This window comes from Dendrobium catenatum, unplaced genomic scaffold (genome assembly GCF_001605985.2).
Source record: "Dendrobium catenatum unplaced genomic scaffold, ASM160598v2 fragScaff_scaffold_621, whole genome shotgun sequence".
In the NCBI taxonomy this organism is placed as follows: domain Eukaryota; kingdom Viridiplantae; phylum Streptophyta; class Magnoliopsida; order Asparagales; family Orchidaceae; genus Dendrobium; species Dendrobium catenatum.
This window is the reverse complement of record NW_021319083.1, coordinates 18,485,260-18,498,235: the sequence shown is the minus strand read 5'-3', so window position 1 is coordinate 18,498,235 and position 12,976 is coordinate 18,485,260. Positions and strand designations below refer to the sequence as shown.

General features: G+C 35.2%; 1 protein-coding gene across 1 annotated transcript; it reads left to right on the top strand.

Moving 5' to 3' along the window:
* The first annotated feature begins 5,320 nt into the window (after positions 1-5,320).
* LOC110112324 (auxin transporter-like protein 3) lies at positions 5,321-9,057 on the top strand. The gene is made up of 7 exons (XM_020844514.2): positions 5,321-5,887; positions 6,000-6,185; positions 6,540-6,652; positions 6,734-6,917; positions 7,104-7,409; positions 7,542-7,799; positions 8,692-9,057. Exons 1-7 carry the CDS (start codon positions 5,726-5,728, stop codon positions 8,881-8,883), a joined length of 1,401 nt encoding a protein of 466 aa, XP_020700173.1. The 5' UTR covers positions 5,321-5,725; the 3' UTR covers positions 8,884-9,057.
* Positions 9,058-12,976: the final 3,919 nt, after the last annotated feature.

Below are 12,976 nucleotides of genomic sequence, written 5' to 3'. Positions count from 1 at the left end.
TGGAAGGGGGACCCAAGCAAGAAATAGAAGCAAGGAGAGACTATATTTCTCTTGTCACCAAGCTCCTCCTCAACCACCTCCCGGCCACCGACCGTCGTCGGACTTTTCACTAGATTTTTGCCTGGCAATCGACTTATGCTGGATTTCCACTCGAGTTCCAATTATTATTGGACTTACACCTGACCTTCAACTGATGCCGGACTTCCACCCAGCCACCAACTGACATCGGATTTCTGCCTGGCCACCAACTGAAGCTGGATTTCTACCCGGCCACCAACTGACGCCGCATTCTTCTTTGTCACCAATTGACGCCGGATTTCTTCCCGACCACTAACTGATATTGGACTTCTGCCCGACCACCTATTAGCGCTAGACTTCAACTCGATCGCTGACCGAAGCCGGACTTCCACTCGGTCACCGACTAATGCTGAACTTCTACCCGGGTTCCAGTTATTTTTGGACTTCCACCCGACAACGGTCCTTTCAACCCCTGTCGCTAGATAACAGTCCTTCTGACCTCCGTCACATGCCGATAATGGTCCTTCCGACCTGCATCGCCCACCGATTATGGTCCTTCCAACCTCTGTCGCCCACCAACTAAAGTCTTTCCGACCTCCGTCGCCAAACAACGATATTTCCGACTGCCGTTACCCGTCGACTATGGTCATGCCAACCAAACTAACATATCAATATTGATTCTTCTAATTTCCACCGTGTAATGCATTCTATATGATGTATATTAGTTATATCAAGTCAAGATCTTCCCTCCAATGAAGAACCTCCTTTGTAATGATTGTAAATACTAATTGATTCATTCAAACTAGGCCAGGCCCCATGGTTTTTCCCCTTTTCAGGCGTCTCTTATAAATGTTATACCATCTCTTTTTTTATCTGATTGTGTGTTGGATCTTCGTACAAAGCTAAGACGTTAAACTTAATATTTCTCTACTGCCGCGAATATTCCAGGACTCAATAAAGTGATAAATGAGATAATTAATAATTAAAACTAATTTAAGTAATTAATTTCATATTTAAATCTGTAATAGCCTAATTCCTGAGATCTGTTGCCAAACAGTTTCTCATAATTTAACAAGATTTAACATTTGTCATACCAATCAATTTTTAGAATTTAAAAGCCTCGGGATTTACTAAATCAGATCCAATACTAAACAGCCCCTAAGAGGAGAAAAATATGATCATCTCACCGCTGGAAAAAAAAAATCTACAATTTACTTAAAGTTATACAAAGATGATCATCTTCAAGCAGTTGAATGAATTTCAAAACAAGAAAGTCAGTTTCCTCAGATCCTCAGTTGGCATATATACAACTAGTAGTTAATGACATCATAAACGCAATTAGGGGTGTCAACTTTTGACACGACCCGAAAATCCGACCCGGATCCAACCCGGAAAATCCGGGTTGGACCCGACCCGTTTGAGTCGCCGTCCGCCAGCAGCGGGTTCGACCCGAACCGGGTCGGGTCGGGTCAACCCGGCAACCCGCCGGGTCGGGTCCGGGTTCGGATTTCCGACCCGTTTGCCTTCCCGGGTCGGGTTAGGGTCGACCCGTTTGAACCCGGTTAGTTCTGGGTTCGACCCGAACCCGACCCGTGACCCGAAATTGACACCCCTAAACGCAATGATTGTGATGGTCCAATGAATAGATTTTGCCAAGAACGATTGCAAGAAGGTTCATCAACTCTTGAAAGAATCTAATGAGGCCACACATTGTTAACTACAAGTGACTGCAATATTTTCTGAAAGGAATGACTCCATAAATACCGCCGAGCGGAAAGGTTTCGCCGGTTTAGATTTTCCGACCCCCGAATTATCGTCGGAACAGTTTTCGCCGGAAAGAGAAAATTTCTAACGGATTTCTAGTGTTATTGGCGGATTTTATCCGTCGGTAACAGAGCGTTTTCCTGTAGTGCTAGTAGCTGATACTTCGCAGTCATTTGGTTAGTGCCTGAAAGAGAGTGGAGGGGTCTGCTTCTTTTTTAGATTTGACCTTCATTGTCCCACAAAAAAAAAAAAAAAAAAAAAAGATGAATCTGAACACTCTGTCACACTAAAAAAGATCTTCTATCTATCAAAGCTGGAAGAATAATAGAAGGATGACATGGCCAACTGACCTACAAACCAACTCCATGGAACTAAGAAAGATACATAAGATCTCATTTTGCCTTGCAAAGAAAGATGAATGGACTTAACTGATGAATAATGAACATCGAAACCTAATCCTTTGGTCCCATAAAATGTACACAAGTCCTGGGAAAAAGCAAAAGGAGCAAATAACAAAAAATAAAGGAAAAGAGAAGGTCCCCTCTTTGAAAAAGATTGAAGGCCATGAAATGGTTTTGATTTTATGCCAAAGAAGAACATGCATGGCTGAGGTAATGATGGTATTCAAGATCTAAAGCTTTGCTTAATAAAGTTATTGATCTCTCTAATAATTAATGATCAAGACAAGTTTCAATTTATATTTTATGAACTAAAGGTCTTTTCCACCATTGAGTGAGAATTCTTTATGAAAAGAATACAACAACAACATCAAGCTTTTATCCCACTACGTGGGGTCGGCTACATGAATCCTTTTTCTCCATTGTGTCCTATTAAAAGTCAAATTCTCGTTTAAATCTAATAAAGAAAGGTCATTCCTAATATTTTCTAACCAAGTCTTTTTAGGTCTACCCCTACATTTCTTAACATAAGCCAAATCTAATACCTCTACTCTCCTAACTGGGTCATCGCAAGGCCGCCGTTTTATGTGACCAAACCATCTAAGGCGACTTTCTCTAATCTTATCTTCTACTGGAGCTACTCCAACCTTTTCACGTATATGCTCATTTCATATCCTATCTCTAAGGGTAAATCCACTCATCCACCTGAGCATCCTCATCTCTGCCACACTTAACTTAGTATTATGTTTCTCTTTTAAAGGCCAACATTCGGCACCATAAAGCATTGCAGGCCTCACTACCATCTTATAGAATTTTCCCTTAAGAGTGATGAAATTAATATATTAATCCCGCGCCATCTCATTGTTATGGTAGCCATTGATTACTCGTTCAAGCTATATGGTTGTTCCTGATCTTCTACATAGACTTAGGCTTCGTCTGGGATGGCTTAATTATTTTTTAGTGTAATAAAAAACTGCTTTAAGAAGCAGTAAAAAAGCTATCCCAAAAGAAGCCTTAAAGGATTCTAATTTATTTTTCTCTGTTACTTAATATATGATGATATAACACTCAATCATAAAATCAAAATCATCATTTCTCTTTGGCATAATTAAGATTTCATTTGAGACGACTTTCTTTCTGTTTCTTAAAACAACTTAATTTCTAGTAAAAAAATTAATATTTTGATACTAAAAAGCTGCTTTAAGAAGCAGTAAGAAAGCATCACAAACGAAGCCTAAGATTATATCGATTTTAAAGTTGCTTCGATCGTCAATCATATATATACAAAATTTTCTCAATGACTAATTTGATTGTATTAGAAGATAATCTTAATTTTTAATGTCCAAGGTCTTCCAAAATCATGTAAAATTATATACATCAGCCCTTGATAATCTTTATACTTTATTTGATAATTTTGGACAGTGTAGTTTGTGGGTAAAATGATTGATGAATAGTCAAGTAATTATGAATATTGATAAAACTCAATGCATAATTACTTTTCATATAATAATTAGGTCACCAGCAACCAATGAATTTGAGATATATGAAAATTGGTAGGTGCCAAAATAAAATTGTGATGGATTTTTTTTTTTTAATACAAAAAAAATCACATGACTTTCACATTAGTAAATTCATTAAAGCGAAGCAATATGAATAATTGTAAATATAAAGTAGTTTTCTAGTACAAAGTTTTCTAATTCAAATTTTTTTTGTACTGAAAGTTGTTTTAGAAAACAGTAAGAAAGTTATCCCAAATAAAATCTCAATCTCCATCAATCTTTATCATCAACCTTCCACCAAGAATAACTAATAATCTCTTAGCCAATTAAAGCTCAGTTTGGAACCCAAAGTAACAGTAATGAAATGAAACGCTGCCCCATCTAAGTTCTTCTTTAATCATTATTTGTTTGCTGAAATCAAAATAGAGAGAAGAACCCTTTCATTCCCACAAGACCCATATTCATAGAAATTTTTTGGCTAAGATAATTTTAAATTTTTATCAAAATAAGTCTCAAAATTTTTGAATTTATTTTATAACAAATATAATATATATTATTTTGATTAATTTCTCATATATTATACTCATCTTAAAATAAATTTAATAATAATTTTAAGATTTACCATGATCAAAATTCAATCTGGATGTCCTGCCCTAATTTTTTTTTCACATCCTTAATATAATATAAGGCAGACAGTAGTTGCACGTGTGATGTAATCATGTGAGGCACCATCCCTTCATCTTTAATGCAATCATTCATCCCATCTAATATATATATATATATATACTTTGTATCATTTATTTCATATATAGATTCAAGTCCAAGCACAAATGATGCGGTGCATCATATCTAAAGTGGGCCTTAGGAAAATTTTACCTATATTTGTACTTATGTTCTAGAGTGTTCTAGTTAGTTCTATTAGTATCTTATATATAATATTGTAAGCAGTAGAAAGAGCAATAAAAATAAATATATTTTTGAGATTTTAGCAGTTTTTCGATGATCTCCCTACATCAACAACACCATTAAAAATATTGAACTTGAGTAATCAAAAAGAAAAAAAAAAACTAACCTATGGCTAAAGAGTGGGCATTGAATTTTAAGGAAAGTCTTGGTTAAAGCACAATACTGATGGCAGAGACAAAATCGAACGGTTCTTTCCATCTAATATCTTAACAAAATAAAAAATTCTTATAATGGGCCTAGAGAATATTGCCGATCTAGTATCTTTTTTGGTGTGCTGGAAGTCTTATGGTCTTCGTTCTTAAAGTTGTTGCTGCTGGGATTCCTGCAAGCTGTTTTTGCGGCGCCTGTAAATTTTGTCGCTCTTGCAGGTAGCCTGAATGAGATTTTTGAAAGGACAATGATGAATGCTGATCTTTCAGCTACTCCTTGGATGATCAATTTGGCAACCAGGGGTTCTTCGTTCTGGCCAGACCCGCTCGAGAAACAGTCCAATCGTAAATCCAGAACGTCCTGAGTCCTTTAGGCTTATGCCTTTGTTTTCTTTTTGGTCTTGTATTTTGCTTCTTTTAGAACTCCTAATCTCTGTATTTTTAGATTAGGAGTTATAGTTTCTGCTTTTTACTTGTAATCTTTTTCATATATGAAAGGGCCCTGCCCCAATATTTCCCAAAAAAAAAAAACAATCTTCCCTCTTTTTCCGCAATCAATACATTTAACTTTATCTTTCTGACATCATTCTTAGCTTGCCTTTTTCTTTCAGATTCATTTCTGAAGCAATCTCAAGACTATATATGGCTAAACGAACCAGATCAAGCTCCTGCAACATCAGCTACAGTTGTCATACAGATGAGCCTTCTCCCCTGTATGGTGGGATCCAGCCCTGAATCATCTTATAGGCTCGTGATCCAATGGTGGAAAAGCCACGGTAGGCCAGCCCGCTCGTGTTCAGAGAAGGCTAGTAGGCTACAGAAGAGAAGAGAGCAAAGCGAGGAGAACTGTCTTTATAATCTCAACACTTTCCTCTCAAACCAGAATAGAAAATAATTCAGAAAAGATAGAAGAAGGTGAAACGAAGAAGAAATGGCCGCCGAGAAGCTTGAGACCGTTATCGCTGGAAACTATGTCGAGATGGAGATAGAGACAGAGGAGCAATATACCAAGAACTCAAAGAACAAGCTTTCTAAGTATCTATGGCATGGTGGCTCTGTTTATGATGCATGGTTCAGCTGTGCTTCTAATCAGGTATTATCATTGCTAACAACTGAGTTTATAACTAATTACTCTGTTAATCTTCACTTGTTAACCTTTTTAATGTATTTTGATTTTTTTGGGTGCTCAATTAATTAATTTATAGGTGGCTCAAGTGCTTCTTACATTGCCATATTCATTCTCTCAATTGGGGATGGCTTCAGGAATCATTTTTCAGCTGTTCTATGGGTTGATGGGAAGTTGGACTGCTTATCTTATTAGTGTGCTGTATGTGGAGTACAGGACTAGGAAGGAGAGGGAGAAGGTGGACTTCAGGAATCATGTTATTCAGGTCTGTTCCATTCTAAGCTTTTAAAAAGAAATTTTGATTTTATTTCAATCAAGCAATAGAGTTTTAGCCTTCGTTTGAGACGGTTTTCTTATTGCTTCTTAAAGCAATTTTTTAGTACTAAAAAATTACTTTAAGAAGCAGTAAGAAAGCCATCCCAAATGAAGCCTTAGTATAATATTTTAATAGTCTCTACAGTTTTGCTATACAATTTGTATGTACAATATCTATTATTTCTTTGAACAATATTTGATAAAAGGCTATTATATTTCCACAAATCTTCAAAATTTCAATCAAATATGGATATATTCAATGAAGTTTAATTAAAATCTGCAAATCAAACTTCTTCTTCCTCAGTGGTTTGAGGTCCTTGATGGGCTACTTGGGAAACACTGGAGAAACATTGGCCTCTTCTTCAACTGCACTTTCCTCCTGTTTGGCTCAGTGATTCAGCTAATTGCATGTGCTAGGTATTACTGTACACAGATAGATCTTTTGCAGAATAATTATCATATCTTTTCTTTTTAAATGATTTAAAAATTTTTTTGCAGCAATATTTATTATATAAATGATAATCTCGACAAGAGAACATGGACATACATATTTGGTGCCTGCTGTGCTACAACTGTATTCATCCCATCTTTCCACAACTACAGGATATGGTCTTTCCTTGGCCTTCTTATGACCACTTACACTGCATGGTATCTCACTATTGCTTCCTTAACCCATGGACAGGTACTTCAAAATTATCAATATTAAGGTTTTGTTTGGGACGGCTTTCTTATTGCTTTCTAAAGTAGCTTTCTAGCACAAACGAAACCTGAGAAAGCCATCTCAAAACGATAAGAAAGCTGTCCCAAACAAAGCCTAAGAATGAATGAATGAATGAATTTCTAAGTCTTTTTTTTCACCTAATTTAAGGTGAAAGATGTGAAACATTCAGGCCCAACAAAGATGGTTCTATACTTCACAGGAGCTACAAATATTTTATACACATTTGGTGGCCACGCAGTTACTGTGGAGATAATGCATTCAATGTGGAAACCACAAAAGTTTAAGCTCATATACTTAATGGCAACTCTCTATGTACTTACTCTAACGCTCCCATCGGCCTCTGCTGTCTACTGGGCCTTTGGTGACTTCCTTCTTGATCATGCCAATGCCTTCTCTTTGCTCCCCAGAACAAGATTTCGGGACAGCGCCATTATTCTCATGCTCATTCACCAGGCAAAGCTCTGTTCTCTGATTTCTTCATTGCAAATTTGAGTTAGTTTTTGATAGTAGAAAGCTGCTTTAAAAAATAGTAAGAAACTCGTCTCAAACGAAGCCTTAATTGATCTTATATTTGCTCTGATGCAGTTCATAACCTTTGGATTTGCATGCACTCCATTATATTTTGTGTGGGAGAAGCTTATAGGAATGCACGAGACAAAGAGCTTGATGAAGAGAGCGCTGGCGAGGCTGATTGTGGTGATCCCAATCTGGTTCTTAGCTATCATTTTTCCCTTCTTCGGTCCCATCAACTCTACTGTTGGATCCTTGCTTGTTAGCTTTACTGTTTACATAATTCCTGCACTTGCTCACATTATAACCTTTGCACCGGCTGCAGCAAGAGAGGTATTACAAAAAAAAATATATATATTTCAAGCCATGCTAAGATTAAGTAGAGAAATCAGCACATAAAGTCCCATTCTAAGATCTGATGACAACACGCCAAAATTTTGATTTCCACTCTCAAGTAGGAGAAATTATTTTGTGTGGACACCAAACATTGTCTGGAGAACAACCAGAATAAGATATGTTAGTACCCAGCTCGATACTGCGGCTCGGTATCACTTGGTACCGCGCTCAGTATTGCTGATGTGGCTCATTTTGGTTGGTCTTCGAATTTAGAGTTGCATTCGGTGTCCACACAGAACAATTTCTCCTCAAGTAGAGAGTCATTCTGATTTGCAGGGCAATAGATAATTACGATGTTGTTTGGAACAGTTTTTATACTGTTTTTTAAAGTAAATTTTTAGTATAAAATTTTAATAAACTAAAAAATTATATTTTAATAAAAAGCAACCAAAAAAAACTGTCGTAAACCAAATCTAAATTATTTTAAGCATTTGAAAAATGAAAATTATTTTTTCTGCAGTACAGAAAATTTTCATGAAATTAGAAAAGAAAAACATAAGTGTAATCTCACAAAAATATCTAATTATTGTTACTAATCAAATTTTAAAATGTGTGACTAAAAATATTATCATCATATTTTTATACAATAATGAAAAAAAATGTCTGTTTTGCTACATCAAAAAATTTAACTTAGGCTTCGTTTGGGACGGCTTTTTTATTCGCCTCAAACAAATCCTTTTTTTTTTTAAGATAAATATAAAAAAATTAAAAATTAATTAAAATTTATATTATATTTATCTCAAAAATGAATTCAAAGGCTTCAAAATCTTTCTTAAAAAATTGTGATTAACACACTTATTTATTCTAATTGTATTTTTGGTGATTTCAGAATGCAGTGGAGAGGCCCCCATCTTTCATGGGAGGGTGGGCAGGGATTTACTCTATGAATTGCTTTGTGGTGATGTGGGTGTTGGTCGTTGGGTTTGGATTTGGTGGGTGGGCAAGCATGCTTAATTTTATACAGCAAGTCGACTCTTTTGGCCTCTTCACTAAGTGTTATCAGTGCCCACACAAAGCTTAATTTGGCCTATTTATTTCTTTTGACTACATAGTCTACATATGGAAGTGTGCAGTGTGAAGGATATTGTGTTTCTATGGTGAATCTATCCTTTGATTTTTCAGAAGTTTGTTTTCATGGAAGAGATTTGCTTTTATGCCTATTGAAATTAGTGTAACATACTAATTTTTTTAGAAATAAGTGTCTATGATTATATATTGATATAACTTATTGCGTAAACTATGCTTCTAATAAATCAGATTTTAACAGTACTTTGTAAAACCTATTGCAGCGGTTTAGAAACCGCTATAAATCCGTTGTATTTATGTTCGCTGGAAAGACTTTAACAGCTGTTTTATGAGTGTTGTTGTAGGAAACTTTAGAAGCGTTTTTTACGTGTTAAAACTGCTGCTAAAGAGTATAATAGATTAAAAATAATATATATAATGTCCAAAAATCTCTGCAATATACTGCTACTAAAACATTAACATTTTGATATATATAGTGATGATTAGGTTAGTTAAACTAGAAATGGTCAAAGACTATCATTTGATTTAAATGAGAATTTAATTCTTAAGAGTATAGAATTGAGAAAAAAGATTCATGTAGATGAACCCACATAATGAGATAAAAGCTTTGTGCTGTTGTTGTTGTTATAGTCCATTTTATGTGAAAAGTTTATTATAAGTAAGGAAATATAATGTTCTTATATTTTTTAAATTTTTGTAGGAAAAAAAAGAGATCGTTTTTTATTACTTTCAACAAAATAAATAATAGAATCTAGCAAATTTCATTAATTTTTAAAATATATTTGCTATCAATAAGCAGGTAAATGGGCTCTAAGGGACATCTGGTATTTTGTAAGGGGTTATTTGAATGTTTGTTGATAAAAATTAAGCTTAAGAAAATTATGAAATTTTTTTAATTCCATCTGGGATTAGATAAGCTAAAAAATAAATATGAATTTTCATAACAACATGAACAAAAATGAAATCAACATTTTCTAAAATATATATATTATTTGAAAACCAATGAAAAAGGCCTGCAATATAAATTATGTTTTACACTGTAAAATGGCCATTTAATTTTGTTTAATTTTTTTTCAACTCAAATGAGGATTAAAAGCAAATTAACGGAACTAATTCAAGCCATGATTTTGGCTCTCATTCTAAGATGCATCAATTGGACAGATAATCAATTTCTCTTCTATTTTATTTGGGACAACTTTTTTATTATTTTATAAAATTATTATTATTATTTTTGGAACGTGTGTATCTAACACTACTGTTGTCAGGTCCCAAGTTCTGGATGAGAAAAGTGAAGGGTTGCGTTAGTGAGTTGATAGCCAGCGTAAAACTTATCGAATAATAATGAGATGAATCCTTTATGACGAAAATGAATTCATGTAGCTAACCTCACGTAGTGAGACAAAGGCTTGATGTTGTTGTTGGAACGGGGGTATCTACCCTTGCCACCCCCCTTAGGAATTTTTTTTCAACTCAAATGAGGATTAAAAGCAAATTAACGGAACTAATTCAAGCCATGATTTTGGCTCTCATTCTAAGATGCATCAATTGGACAGATAATCAATTTCTCTTCTATTTTATTTGGGACAACTTTTTTATTATTTTATAAAATTATTATTATTATTTTTTGGAACGTGGGTATCTAACAATGTTGTTGTCAGGTCTCAAGTCCTGGATGAGAAAAGTGGAGGGTTACGTTAGTGAGTTGATAGCCAGCATAAAACTTGTCGAATAATCATGAGATCGATGAATCCTTTATGACGAAAATGAATTCATGTAGCTAACCCCAAGTAGTGGGACAAATGCTTGATGTTGTTGTTGTTGTTGTTGAAACGGTGGTATTTACCCTTGCCACCTCGATCCATTAGGAGGCGCTTGGTGGCCTAACTAATCCCTCGGCCAGCCTACTAGCAACCGTCCCACAAATGCAGGACCTGAGGTTATTTTCTTCTCACTCAAGAGTTTGCACCGCATGAGAGGGGATTTGAACATATGTTGAGGGCTTCCCAATCATGCTCGCCCACCAATCCAACTAAAGGCGGTGGAGATATAAAATTACTATAAAAAATTTTTTTCCTAACTGCTGTAAAAAATAACTTTTTATACAAATTTTTTTAAAGCAATAAAATAATAGCGCTAAAATAAATTGTTATTGAGATCTGAAAAATAAAACGATAAAAAAATTGACACAAACCAAGCCTTAATTTACTGTATCATAATTGATTGAGAAAACTTTTTTCTTTATTTCCCATCCGACCTTTTGAAAAATAACTACATAAAAATGGGCAAAATTACAGCCTTGTAGTTGCAATACATCTAAAGCATGCTAATGCCAAGAAATTGCTATGTTGTCGCATTATATGCCAAATATAATATTTTATTACCGTCAAACCAAAAATAGGTTGCCCTAAGATTAGCGCAGTTATATGGATCCATCATCCACGTGAAGCTTCATAGGGAACCCATATGATAGCGACCGGAACTCAGATTCAAAAACAAAGCCAAAAGGGTCAGTCCAAACCAAACCCATGATATTAGCTCTGTAGCATGTGACTTTGCCATCAGAGCTTCAGAGCAGCTTCTTATCCTTATGCTTTTGGCTTTTGGGCTGCTGCTAAATTTCAATTGGGATCTTAAGCTTTATTTTATAATAATGAGCTATGAATATGCTATATAACTTAGTCCAAAATGGAATCATTTTTATTCTTAAAAAGAAGTAAAAAAGAAATGCATACAAGCGGTTTTCAAAGGAAATTTTAATATAAATTGAAAAGCTGATGTAATATATATCTATGTTTCAGGCTCCACTCAACCTCAAAGATCTCCATTCATCCAACAACAAGTAGGGGTGCCAAAAATTGACACAACCCGAAACAAAACCCAAATCCGACACAAAAAAATTAGGATTTGGGTCAACCTGCTTGTGAAATGGGTCGGGTCCGGGTTCAGATATACGACCTGTTTGAAAAACGGGTCAGGTTCGGATTGACCCGAAAACCCGCAGGTCGACCCGAATTGTCACTGATGTCGCGTCACAGTCGCGTCTCGCTTCACCAAGCACGTCAATCGACCGGGTCAATCACGCCAATCACGCCAATCAATCAACCTCACTTATATGCAATATTGAGAAAGTGATTACAAGATGAAGAAAGAAAGAAAGAAAAATGAAAGAAATCACTACAAAAATAAGCCTCACACTTGCATCGGAGGAAAGGGATTTTTGTGCATCCAAAAGATAATTTTATTAACCTTCCCATGTTTCCTTTCCATGCCTTATAACCTTATTAACAACCATCAAGTAGAAACATAATAAAACCTCAAAAATTGGTGTTAAGGCCTAAATCAAATACATAATACACTATAAACTAACTTGCTCTTAGAAGTGCGATAACATCTCAGTTATTACTTTAGGTAGTATTAACCATGCTAGACTATCAATGAATACTTAACTATTATTAATGCCACCACATTCTTAGCATCAGCTACCAGAAGAAGCGTGTCAAAACATGGTGTCCTAATCAGTCTGGAATATCAATGCATTAATCCCCAAAGGCTAAATTTTTCACCAATAACACAAAGTCGAAATTTAGTATTGAAAAATCTCTCATTATTTGACCACGGCCGTGCTATCAGGATTTTGGCCATCACAACGCCACGACGAATTAATTGGAAGAACTGAAATTATTAAGGCTAAGGCCTAAAACAAAATATGAAGGGATTTGTTGGATCTTGAATGAGGAAGAAGCTCTTCCTCTTGAGCCTGTTCGGAGTGGGAGAGAGCTGAAAAAAAAAAATTAATCTTTATTGTTTGGCCATAAACTCACAGATCTTAGGTCTTTGTTATTAATCTAGAGAGCCAGATCCTCATGCTATTAAAATATCCTGAGTTAATGCTCATTCAATAAAAAATAATTAAGCACCCTCAACTATTAGTTCTGAGGCAAATTTCTAAAATGAAGCAACATATGGTTGCTAAGAATAAAGTTTTCACATCACAATCAATCAAGGCTCTAACAACCGGAGATTGATTATCAGATAAAAAAGAAATATGAGATTTTCATAATGATGAGGACATCGTCAGAGGTTTCGAC